The 12,553-nt window shown below is 52.5% G+C and overlaps 1 protein-coding gene across 4 annotated transcripts; it reads left to right on the top strand.

The window, feature by feature from the left end:
* The first annotated feature begins 395 nt into the window (after positions 1–395).
* EGR3 (early growth response 3) lies at positions 396–6,032 on the top strand. Of its 4 annotated transcripts, none has more exons than XM_025394306.1 (2): positions 396–906; positions 2,219–5,990. In XM_025394306.1, exons 1-2 carry the CDS (start codon positions 753–755, stop codon positions 3,226–3,228), a joined length of 1,164 nt encoding a protein of 387 aa, XP_025250091.1. In that variant the 5' UTR covers positions 396–752; the 3' UTR covers positions 3,229–5,990. The 4 variants fall into 4 exon arrangements, with proteins under 4 accessions (XP_025250091.1, XP_025250094.1, XP_025250092.1 ...); XM_025394309.1 differs by lacking the exon at positions 396–906 and adding an exon at positions 980–1,202 and having other exon boundaries at positions 2,219–6,032; XM_025394307.1 differs by lacking the exon at positions 396–906 and adding an exon at positions 1,295–1,399 and having other exon boundaries at positions 2,219–6,032.
* The last annotated feature ends 6,521 nt before the right edge of the window (positions 6,033–12,553 follow it).

The raw sequence follows: 12,553 nt of genomic DNA, 5'->3' as shown, positions 1-12,553 counted from the left end.
CGCATTCTTCTTCTTTCTTCTCCCCTTCTCTCTCTTTTTTTCAAGAGCCGCGAGCGGTGCGGGCGCCGCACGTTGGCTGCGGCCCGCTTCCTGCTTTCTAATGTTCCATTGTGAGGAGCTTCCATTGTGACGTCGCGCCCCTTCGGCTGGGCTTTGTCTGTCCATATATGGGCAGCTACGTCACGGAGCTTTCCCGGGGCTCAGATAAATAGGCTGGTGGAGTTCCCTGGCTGGGAGCTTTTGGGCAGCAGTGAGCTTGCTAGGAAGCGGCGGGGCTGGTGGTGGTGGTAGCGGCGGCGGCAGCGGCGGCAGAGGCGGCGGCGGCGGCGGCGGCGGTGGCGGTGGCGGTGGCAGATCGGGGGGCGGGGGGGCGGCGGGCGCGTGTCTGTTTGCGAGATCAATACTGAGGCCGCGTCCGACCCCCTTGAGCCGAGATCCCCTCAGCCCAGCCCCCACCCCACCCCTCGCACACGCCCCACCCCCCCCCACGACCCAGCCTCTTACCGCACCAGCTGAGGCACCCAAGAGGATTACCCCCTGGGGCCCCCTCCCGCCCCCCAAAAAAGAGAAGATCCCCTCTCCTGGCCCATCCCTTCCCTTCTTCCCTCCCCCCTCCCCCCGAACTTTCCCTCTCGCATGCTTTTCCCCTGCACCACGGATCGCCTCTCGGATGCCGCTTGCCTGGAAGCTGCGTTAGGAGCGAGCGGCGGCGGTGGCGGCGGTGGCGGCGGCGGCGGCAGCTCGGGAGTGCTATGACCGGCAAACTCGCCGAGAAGCTGCCGGTGACCATGAGCAGTTTGCTAAACCAACTGCCTGACAATCTGTACCCCGAGGAGATCCCCAGCGCGCTCAACCTTTTCTCCGGCAGCAGCGACTCGGTAGTCCATTACAATCAGATGGCTACAGGTAAGGGCGGCGGGGAGGCGGCGAGGCAGCGAGGAAGGAAGGGGAGAGGAAGAGGAGGAGGGGACGACCTGGTGATGGATGGATGGCTGGATGGATGGATGGATGGATGGATGGATGGATGGATGGATATATAGATAAATGGATGGAGAGATGGGGGCGCGCTGGGAATTTTGCGGGGGGCGAGTTGCTTTTCCCACCCACTCCTCCCGCCCTCCTCGATCGAGAAGGCTAGGTTGGCGACGCCACGGTAGAGGCTTCGGTTCTCCCGGGTGGGGGCAGCCGCCGACCGGAGGGAGGTAGGTGAGAGCGGCTCTGGGGTTCTCCCTCACCACGCAGGGGGCCCGATCGCCGGGCTACGCGCAAGGCGTGGTGCTGTCGCCCCCTTCCCGGGAGGAGCTCGGCGTCTTTTTCACCCGCGCTCTCCCCCCTTACTCCCTCAGCCTCCCACCCGGGATGGAGCCATGTGCGGCGTGGAGTCCCCGCGGTGGGAGAGGTACTGCGACGCTGCCTTTCCGGGGCGTTCAGCAAAGCCGTGGGGGTGTGGGGACGGCGGGGAGAAGGAGGGGGCTCACCCGCGGGGCGAGGGCCTGCCACGGGGAACGATCTCCGGGCCGGGGAGCTGGGGAAGGGCGGCCGCTCCCGCCATGGAGACACCGGCCGGTTTTCCGCCGCTCTCCACCCTCCCTAGCTGGGGCTAGGCTTTTCCCCTTCAGCAAGAGCCTAAAGCTCTTTCATGCCCGAGGAGGCTGGGGCTGGGGTAGGTGAAGGGAGAGCTCCCTTTGAGGGCGGCACCCTTCTACGCTCCGGGGACAAAGCGTCGGAGCGCTCTGGGTCGGCAACCCGGGAGCAGCGCGCGTGGGGGGCATCGCCGGGGAGGGAAAGGCGCCGCGTCCTGGAGCGGACAGGGCCAAGGGAAGAGGCCGAGTTGTGTGCGGTGGAGAGCGAGAGCCCAGCGCGCTCCGGGTCTGAAACTACCTGTAGCTGCAGCTACCTGCCCGCCCCACCTCGGGAAGAACAACAATGCTTCTCGCGCGCGCGCGCGTGTGTGTGTGGTACGTGAGTGTGTGCGCGGCTTGTGCGGTGTGTGTGCAGCAGCCACTCCACACCCCGATCCGTAGTATTTTGCTATATCCAGGTTGCGCCCGGGAGCGCGGCACCGCCCGCTTAGCGCCGGGCTCAGCGTTCCTCTTACCCCATGCGCTACGCACTCCACCCGGCCGCACCCTCCGCACCTGGGCAAGGACCTGGGCCCCGTGGCCCGGAGCCGGCTCGGCTTCACTCATCCCTCCCCTCTCTCCCCCGCTCTCCGCAGAGAATGTAATGGACATCGGTCTGACCAACGAGAAGCCCAACCCGGAACTCTCTTACTCCGGCTCCTTCCAGCCAGCCCCCGGCAACAAGACCGTGACCTACTTGGGAAAGTTCGCCTTCGACTCCCCTTCCAACTGGTGCCAGGACAACATCATTAGCCTCATGAGCGCCGGCATCTTGGGGGTGCCCCCGGCTTCAGGGGCGCTCAGCACGCAGACGTCCACTGCCAGCATGGTGCAGCCACCGCAGGGTGACGTGGAGGCCATGTATCCGGCGCTACCCCCCTACTCCAACTGCGGCGACCTCTACTCAGAGCCCGTGTCTTTCCACGATCCGCAGGGCAACCCCGGGCTCGCCTATTCCCCCCAGGATTACCAATCGGCCAAGCCGGCGTTGGACAGCAATCTCTTCCCCATGATTCCTGACTACAACCTGTACCACCACCCCAACGACATGGGCTCTATTCCGGAGCACAAGCCCTTCCAGGGCATGGACCCCATCCGGGTCAACCCGCCCCCTATTACCCCTCTGGAGACCATCAAGGCATTCAAAGACAAGCAGATCCACCCGGGCTTTGGCAGCCTGCCCCAGCCGCCGCTCACCCTCAAGCCCATCCGGCCCCGCAAGTACCCCAACCGGCCTAGCAAGACCCCGCTCCACGAACGGCCCCACGCGTGCCCGGCCGAGGGCTGCGACCGCCGTTTCAGCCGTTCGGACGAGCTGACCCGGCACCTGCGCATCCACACGGGCCACAAGCCTTTCCAGTGCCGGATCTGCATGCGGAGCTTCAGCCGCAGCGACCACCTCACCACTCACATCCGCACTCATACGGGCGAGAAGCCCTTTGCCTGCGAGTTCTGCGGTCGCAAGTTTGCGCGCAGCGACGAGCGCAAGCGCCACGCCAAGATCCACCTCAAGCAAAAGGAGAAGAAGGCGGAGAAGGGCGGTGCACCCTCTGCATCCTCGGCGCCCCCTGTGTCGCTGGCCCCAGTGGTCACCACCTGCGCCTGAGGATCGGGCCCCCAGATCCCCACTTTTCCCCTCCAGTGCCTCCCGGCTGCTAGCCTGAAAGCAGCGGGAAAGCCAGCCACGGAGGCGCAGGGGCCGCGCCCTGGCCTCTCCATGGACGTGCGGCCCCTTGCTCCCCTTCGATGCCCCCGGTTCCCAACCTTTCACGCCGGCCAGCGGTCAGGGGCCAGGGCTGGACGCGCCTTCCCCTCGCGGTCCCCCACTGAGCCAAGGCGTGGGGGCGGAAAGGTGGCGTCTAGCCCGCTTTGTTCAGTTCGGATCGCCTTGATCCAGGGGCCGCCGGGCCGCGCCAAGGACCTGCAAGGGACTGAAGGCGGAGCCCATCCAACCCTCGCCCGACCCAAACACCTCATTGTTTCCCCCACGTCTCCCTCTGTACCCCCTCGAAGACTCGAGAGGGGGAGGGGGTAAGGAGCGCACCAAAGCGCAGAGCTTGCTGCCCGCCGCACGCACGCGCGCCTGCGTGCGGGAATGCGCGCGAGTGTGTGCGTGCTCGCGTGTGTGTGTATGTGTGTGTGAGTGTGTGTGCGCGCGCGCAAGCGTGTGTGTGTAAGACTCTTGAGCTGAACTGGGCTGTGTTTACCCCAAACTCTTCCCCACCTCGGGTCCCCAAGCCGCTGGGAGATGTCCCAGGCTGGGGGTCCGCACGTGGCGGGAAGAGGTGGTCTTCCATCCGCTCTGAAATCATGTTTCTTAGAGAAATGCCTCGGATGCCGCCGACGCGGTGCTGCTGCCGCCGCTTCGGGTTTGGCCCCTCAGAATCCCTCCTTTTCTGAGCGCTTCCCTCTTAGGCCTCAGGGCAGTTTGATCTGTGGGGAGAAAGAGCAGCCATCGCTGAGCCTGCCTTTTAAAATATATGTGTATTTCCCTAGCCCCACTCTAAGAAATCTACGTTCCTGAGTTTGCCCTCTGCCCTCCCGCTTCTTCCCCTTCTCCCCTCTAAACCTTCTCCCATCTCTTCCAAAATCTTTTCCCAGAAAGGCAGGCTTCAACCAGCCACTCCAGCTTTGTGTCTTCTCTCAATTACATAGCAATTTCTCCTTCCCACCATCATGGGGAAGCTGGCTCTGCTTTTGCCCTTTGTCATCACCAACACAACAGATAGAATTTAAATATATGTATATGGTGTGTGTGTATGTATGTGTATGTATATGCATGCATGTGTATAAAAATGCACATGCATATATATACATAACATACACACAATATGTATTCCTAGCAAAATAAAATCTCTAAGGTACTTGGTTATCCAGTGCAGTGCACCGGAATAAAGAGAATTTGTAGGCATATACAGCTTTAAATGATTTATTTTTTATGAAAATGTTAACTGATGAGATTATATCTACATACGTGTGTTATGTGTGTGGATATAGATACACACATATCTGTACATACACATGAGTGTACATGTGTACACATACACACATATATGTACGGATATGTGTGTATACACATATACGCATCTGTCCAAAATTTCCTCAAAGATATGAGGATTTTTTTCATGAATCCATGTTGATGAATGAGGTGTCTCCTTTCCATACCCAGTCTCACCTTCTCCCCACCCTACCTCACCTCTTCTCAGGCACCCCTCTTTCCCAGCTGTCCTGCCAACCCTTCTCGCACAGGGTGGCTCCTTAGAAGTGGAGTAGTAGGGAAGGTTGCTCTCTGCCACAGCTTCCAGCGCGGTCTTGACTGAATGTACTGTTCCTGTTAGCGTTATTTCTCCTGTGGTCAGTAAGCTGCCCAGAGAGAAGGAACAAAGGTCTGGAGTTTACAGAATGTCTGTTTTTAAAGTCACTTTATGCGTTTTCCACTTTTTTTTTTTTTTAAGGAAAAGAAGTACCATTTTTGTTTTGTTTTGTTTTGATTTTTGGTGGTGGATAAATAATACTAAAAGGACTCTAGTGAAACGGGGGGAAATCAAAGAGCAGGGGGTTGTGAATATCCAGGTACTTGGACTTTTTGTAGAAGGAGAGAGAAGATGATGAAGTTTGCCAGGAGGGCCCATATTTTTTCAGCTGAAGGGTAAAATCTTTCTTTGCAGAGACAGTATTTTGCTGAATACTTTTTATAATGTGATGATTATTAAAAAAGCAAAAATTTTGGTCACTTCCAAGCTAGAAGGAGGAATCAGATACCCTTTAATATTTTTTCCTCGCTCCTTCTGGTATATGCATGTCACTGCATGATAATTGAGTTTTCCTTTGTTTTAATAAAACTGTTCTCAGACATTAAGCTAAACTAAGAGAAAAATAACTTTGTTGCCAAAAGGTTGTGCTATCCAGATTTTTTATATGTCTGCATGTTTAAAAAAAAAAAAGCAACAAAAGAAAATGCACTCTAACTTATGTGAACTGAGAGAAAAAAATCAGGTTTTAAACAGGAAAACCTATGGGGAATGATATTTTTTGAAAGACTTTTGTATAAAGTTGAGTACTTAGAAAAAAGACAAACCAGATGTAATATATTTTGTGGATGTTTTTATTTCTTGGATTTATAGTACCTTATACTAAGGTTAAAAAAAAAATGCTTGATATTGTGAAAAGGTGAAATTCTTCACCAACATTTCATTTGCTCCTTTGTCATATTGTAATGCCAATATAATATAGTTAATGAAAACAGCATTTTTAAAAACCGAAATATTGAAATGGTGTAATGTTGTACCATTTGCACTGTGAGCAAATGCTAATACAGTAAATATATTGTGTTTGCTGACAATCAGCCGGCCTATAAATCTCCTTATTTTATTTCTTGTTTTTATAGCATAAAGCTTTAGTTTGGCCTGTTTTTTGTCTTGGGTTGTTTTTGGCTGGTGATTTGTTTGATAGGTTGTTATGCCTGGTTGTGCCATTCTTCCTCTGAAAACTCTCAGAGTGGAAATGTGGAACTTGGTGTTATTGGAAGTAGGTCAGAATTTTGTGCAAGGTTCTGGTGTTTCAAATAGTTTTTAGTGTTTACTGTGGTACCAGGAGAATAGGCTTCCCCTCCACCCTTCTGTAAGCCTCACACTGCCAGAGGGGTTAGGTGAATGGGTTAGGTAAATTCATGGGAGTCAGGGCTGGTGACTGGGAATCTTCTAGAACCTTCTTTCCAGTTTCCGATGGATATTCGAGGGTAGAAGGGAGATCTCCTGGTTTATTAACAGTTGCTCTAGAGACAGTCTTAGGGAACGCCAGAACAGGACACTGGAGGGCCTGTTAGCCACACTGAGTAGTTCTCTTGCCAAAGCTTTCGAAGCCTGAAAAACAGGTGGAGACTTGACCAAGGTTCTTCAGGGTTGGCAAGATGACCAGAGAGATTGGCAGCTCTTCTGTGGTCAGATCACTGGAAAAAATCAGGTTTTAAACTTCTACAACTTTAATCCCGCTTGGATGGGATTCCTCTAGGCCTCACTATTTGGAGCTGCCTGGTAAAGGTGAACCTCGCTGAAAACCAGCTCCTATGAATGACCTAGGGATCCAATGCCTTGAAAGGAAGAAAGAACATTTGGGATTTGGAGAACACACAGGGAATGTTTGCATAGCCTCAAACTGCCATCCCTTATTATTTCTACCTCCCATAAAAGCAATGCTTCTCCTATCCTCCAAGCTGTCTTCCCTAGAACATTCCTCCTCCTTAACTTAGTTTATTTGCCAGCCCTAGAGCTTTCTCCATTTCTCTTGAGGAAAATGTATCCTCCACTTCCTTCTTGTGTCTGCATCTCTATTTTGCACCCCTCACCTTGTTCCCCATAGTCCTTAGAAGACTTTATCCCTTGAGGCTTATTCTAGAGCTGTCTTTGGACAAGTCAGTCCTTGCTGCCTCCCCTTCCTCCTGCCTGCCCTCTAAAAAAAAACTCACCTGGGTTCCTCTGCAGTTCATTTCACATATGATCTGCCTCATCCAGGTTTAGGGGCCTGGTGTATAATGCTGCGCTATGTAAATGCCCCACCAGATTGTGACTGGGGTCTGTGTCTCAGACCCTGAGGTGCAAACCAGGTCAGCCACAAAGCAACAGAAATGCCGTGTCCCTGCTCAGAAACTGCTCTTCGGCACCCGCAAGGCAGGCCCACCACAGAGAAAAATATGGGTGGTATTTCTGGTTGGCTATAGTTATCAAGAAGTTGAGGCCAGACCTGGGTGGAGGAGGTAGGCTGTGGCCCTAGAAAAGAATGTTTTTGAAGTAAGAGATGAAGAAGGAGAATGCAGTATGGAATCTTAAATTTTCCCACCCACACAATTTTAGGTCACCGGCTGCCATCTTGAATTCCCTTCTCTTACTTCATGAAACTTAAAATTTCAGACGGAGGCTTCAATAGCCTCATAGAAGTATCCTTCCTTTTTAACAGAGGGAATCCAAGATGGCAGAAAGGTCCTGACAATTGAGCATATAGTCCATCTCTTTGCTAAACTAGATGTTTCCTTCCAGATTTCTATGTGTTTCTCAAGTGAGTAGTATGGGAGGAAGATACTGTCCCTGAGTGTCTTCACAGTCAGCATCCAGCCCCACCTGCACCTTCTCCAATCAAACCAGGCCTTCGGTGTTACACTTTCATCAACTGTGTACCATGCTGCATGATTAACAAACTCACTATCCATTGGTGGATATTACTCAACCCAACCTGGTTCAACCACTGGGTTACTTGGCAATATGGCAGTCCGCCTGGCTGGCACCAACCCTGTGTGGTGTAATCACTGATTCACACTTTGTAGCTAGATAAGACTGTCCCAGATAGCATCACACCAGCTACCCAACCCGTCTAGGTTTTGTAAATATGGGGAGAGGAGACTCAACCCTGAAACTCAGGGATGAAGTAGGGAGAAGGTGGAGGCAAGGCCTAGATGGGGCTATCATGGGAGGGAATTAATAGAGGCTTTGCAATGAATAGGCCCTGGGCCCTGGGGCAAAATCAGGCATCAAAATATGGAAGGGGTAGAGGCATAGCTCCTCCCAAGAACCCCTGGGGTGTTTGGGGATGAATGAAAGGATGCCCCACACACGCACGCGCGCGCACGTGCACACACACATACACCTTGGGAGTGGTGTACTGAAAGCGATGACTCTTTGCAAAATTGTACTTGGTGAACTGGGGTTGAGTGTAAGTGAATTACTTGGAGAGAACATGGGGCAAGGCATGGCATATGTTTTTGTGTGGTGTGTGGTAGAAGTGGTAGTGGCGAGTGTGTAAGTGTGTCTGTATTCACAAGCATATCAAAAAGAATAGCAAGGTGGATTCTGGTGAATGAAGGTAATAGCTCATGGCCAGTTGTTATTGATCTCCTTTTGCTAATCCATAATTTGCTTGTCATAGATGAGGGGGTTGTGAGCTGCCTTTTCCTGCCCCTGATTGGCTTCCCTGGTGTTCTGGAACAATAAGCCTGGGGAAAGCAGGAGGCTTCTGTGTGTCCCAAGAGCTAGAAATCATACTGGCAAAATCTTAAGGACAAAGGGGAAATAACTGACTGTCTAAAAGGTGCCGTGGAGTTTTAAAAATAGGTCATAGTCTCAGATCTATCCCAAGGGGTTCTTTCCAGAATAACCATTCTTTGTGCAGAGAGGAGAGGGTTCTCCAGAGGAAAGGGAAGAAGGTCCACATGGACCACACAGTCTCACTCACTGGTCAGACATCCGCAGAGGCCAGGAGAGCCCCTGGCCCTGGAGCCTTCTCCCAGCATGTCAGCTCTGGAGTGTCACCATTCTTTTGGCTTGAATGTTTCCATCAACTCCATCTCTAATATTTTTAAAAATTGGTCATTTTCACAGCCCCATGTGAGCAGGAGTAGGCCAGGGTGGGAGATAGTGTCATGAAGCTTTCCCCAATTTGCAGTAAAGCCTCTGATGTGTCCATACCCAGGCAGGATAGGACCAGACCCTGACTATTTCTGCTCCAGAAGAGTCCCCATCCCTGTCACAGCTGGTTCATCTCTAGCCTGGAATTGGGGCAGTTCCTGCCACTACCTCTCCTGGCTTCCACCAGCCTCTGACCCCAGGCTGGGAACACTATTTCTTCCCCTCTAGCAAACACACAGATGCCTAGAAGGATGTTTTCTGAGCAATTTTACCAGGGAGCTAATGCAAACAGAACATGGCTACAGAGCTGCAAACAAGAAGAATGTCAACAAAAATGTTCTAACTTCTAGGCTGGGTGGGCGCCAGACTGTGATTCCATACAGCTTCTTTCATACTGCCTACCTGCTTCTGGGTCTTGCCTCCTCCAGGGAGGCCCCCAGTGCATTCTCTCAGGACATGTGTGGCTTCTCTGGTTTACCGAGACCCTGCTCTGTTCCCAGGGTCCCTGGATGAGGAAGGCCCTTCCTCTGGGCCTCAGAAATGCCTTCCCGGGCCCCCAGGCACCCTGTGCTGCTCCTATCAACCCCTCCTTCACCCCATTCCAGGGGAACTCTGGGGTTCCACACCCTCCAATCCTATCCTTGCTCTGATGGTGCCCCTGAGCTGAGCCCTGCTCATGCTGCTTGGAGCACGATGGCTGTCCTTCGGGTTGGCCCTTCCCACCAGACCTGCCCACGGCCTGCAGCCTTCTCTGCTTGGGCCTTTTGTTGTGGCATCATGACCCAACCAGAGACAGACTGCTCAATGATAGATTTGTTGCTTGGGATTCCCTTTTGGGTCACCCACTGAGTTCCTAGCTAGAGTCTCAGGAATGCCTCCAGCTCTCAGCTCCCTGGAGGAATAGAGATGTCTGTCACCCTTGAGTCTGGGGACACCCCAAGCCCTCTTCAGTGGAAGTTACCCTTGTCTGTGGGCCTGTATTCCTTGAGATGGCTCACCCCAGGGGTGGCCATTCACTCACCTAGAATCTGTCAATACCCTGTTCTCACCAAAGAGAGAGAGGTTAATGGCAAGAACAGAACTGAGGCTTTGGGCCCTTTGGTATCTTTTCCACAACACGCTGCAAGAGAACACTTTTTACCTTAGCGTCACCCTTCCACGTTGTCCAGATGCCTGACAGTCTTCCATTCCTCCCCATTCCTTTCTCTGCACTGCTTAGGAAGGTCAGGTTGGTCCAGCAGGAACGACAGAAGAAAACTTCCCATACCCGTGGAACCCCAGGGTGCTAATGAAAGCCTTCTTTTGGGTACTTGTTATTTAGTTAGGTTTCAGTCCTAAAAATAAAGAGGCAGTTTGATAACCTGGCAGCTACTCTAGTTTTTCTCCTGGGGCTCTTAACCCACTTTGGGACCATCAACTCCCTCCTACATCTGAATCTCAACTCTGCCACTTTCTGGCAGTGTGACTCTCAGCACGTTCTTAGTCTATCTGACCCATTATTTCCTCTTGTCTTATCATTGCTGTTGCGGAGTTTAAATGAGATACTGTGTATGGTGCCTGGTTCATGGTAGGTGCTCCATCAATGTCATTTATCTTCCAGGTCCCTTACCCCGTCCCCATCCTCCAAACACAGTGGCAAGAAAACAGGCTCTGTCTCCTCTGGGGATCAGTACATCAATTCAAACAGCCAGGGGACCTCGCAGTCCCTGCCACCACTCCCAGCCCCTACCATCCACTGCATATCTGTATTCTGAAAATAGATCCTCTCCACCCTACCCCCTAATCCACTCGAGAGAACATGAGTCCTTTCCCCTCTTGGCCACAGCCAAAGTTCATTGTTGTCATTTCCTGGCCTAATTCCTGACCCCTCCTCAGGTCCTTTTGTCCCATCTCTCTCGCTGAGATGGGTGGATGGGACACCTTCCTGATCCAGTATCATCTGCAAAGTTAATTAATGTGTCATCGGGCTGTTGCCTGCTTCCTGATCCTTATCAGGGATTTAAGTAAAACGCAGCAGCCCCAGTTCTGCCCCGTCCATCTCTTTCCCTTCATCTTAGTCATCAGTCCTTGATCTCAGTCTTCTGGCTAGTTCTTAGCTTCCAGCTACAGGGCTAGTGGCCCTGCTTCTGCCCAGGCCTGGTCTGGGGGCAGAGTTGACATGCAGGGCTTTAATGGGATGCAGGGCTTTAAATTCTGTCAGAGAATCATGGACATTAGGGCCCTTACCTCAAGGTCCCACTTCCTTGGGTGATTCCCCGGACCTTAAGATGCCATTTAGTCCAACACTCTCCCTTTCGGATAAGGAAACAGAGGCCTAAAGAGGTTTGTGACTTGTCCAAGCTCATACCTCGAGGAGGGGCAGAGCTGAGAATTCAGATCCCGCCGATCAGTGGAAGGTCCTGCAGAAAGGTTAATTGCTTCGTTTATTTATTTAAATATGTGTCAAGGGCCTGCCATGTGCAACACGTTCTAGGCACCGGGGTTATAGCAGTGAACAAAAAGTCCTGCATTGTCACAGCTTACCTTCTCCAGGGCAGACACAGATGAAAAACAAAGAAGCAAATATGTGTTGTGTCCTATTGTGATAAGGGAGAAAAATACAACAGAGGAAGGAGAATGGCTAGCATTGGGAGAAGGGGATTACAATCACATATGGGTGATCTGGGACGGCTTCACAGGGAGGGGTCTTTCAGCACAGGCCCGGGAAGTGACAGGATGGACCACGTGGCCATGTGAGAAAGAGCTGTCCAGGTGCAAAGGTCCTCAGGGGATGATGGTGTTCTTGGAAGTTCGAGGAGTAACATGGAGGCAGAGTGACTGGAAAGGAAGGGAGTTGACAATAGGAGATGAAGTCGGAGAGACAGTATGGGACCAGGTCACAGGAGCGCTTTAAAGGAAATGAATGTGTCCAAAAGCAGCAAACAAACGCTGAAGGCTAATGGTGAGGGAAAGTCCCCATGACCCCTAAGCAGAGCCCCAACCTGTACTAACTGAACTGCCAGGCCAGCCCTGGGCTGCAGGTACCCTGTCCTTTCAAACCTCAACGCCCCCATTCCTCTGCTTGGCTCTGTCATCCCCTGACTGCAATCTCCTTAGCCTTTCTTTCACATCTGAGATGTCAAAGACCACCAATGATTCCTAAACTCCAGCCTGGCCAAGAAGAGACAGAAGTGCCTCCTTTGAGAACTGTAACCGAGAGCCTTCTCTCTTCCTGTTGACATTTGCCTTGGTACCGAGTTCCTAATGAGATGAATGACTCTTCCTGCTGCCCAGCCTAGGAGTGGGAATCTCCCTTGGCCTCATCTCTCAGAAATCGCTCCTGCAAAGCCACCTCCCTCTTTTGTCTGTGACTAGACTGACCATGTTCCCTCCCTTGGCAGAAAGCTGGTGGATGGTCAGGTTCTTCCAATACGGTCACATTCTCACCCATACCCTAGGCCCTGAGCAGGCAAGATGGTACCCCAAAAATCACTTGATCCACAATGCCACTTGCCACATCCTCTCTTTTTCCCTGGATTCTGGCAAATCTCCGTCTAG

The sequence above is a fragment of the Theropithecus gelada genome, chromosome 8, assembly GCF_003255815.1.
Source record: "Theropithecus gelada isolate Dixy chromosome 8, Tgel_1.0, whole genome shotgun sequence".
Classification (NCBI taxonomy): domain Eukaryota; kingdom Metazoa; phylum Chordata; class Mammalia; order Primates; family Cercopithecidae; genus Theropithecus; species Theropithecus gelada.
This window is presented reverse-complemented; position numbering and strand designations above follow the sequence as displayed.

What these genes read in the sequence shown, in the direction of transcription:
- EGR3 (XM_025394306.1), top strand. Translation starts at nt 753, where the DNA reads ATGACCGGCAAACTCGCCGAGAAGCTGCCGGTGACCATGAGCAGTTTG. An exon ending in TTACAATCAGATGGCTACAG is followed by an intron (nt 907 to 2,218) that starts GTAAGGGCGGCG and finishes CGCTCTCCGCAG; the next exon opens with AGAATGTAATGGACATCGGT.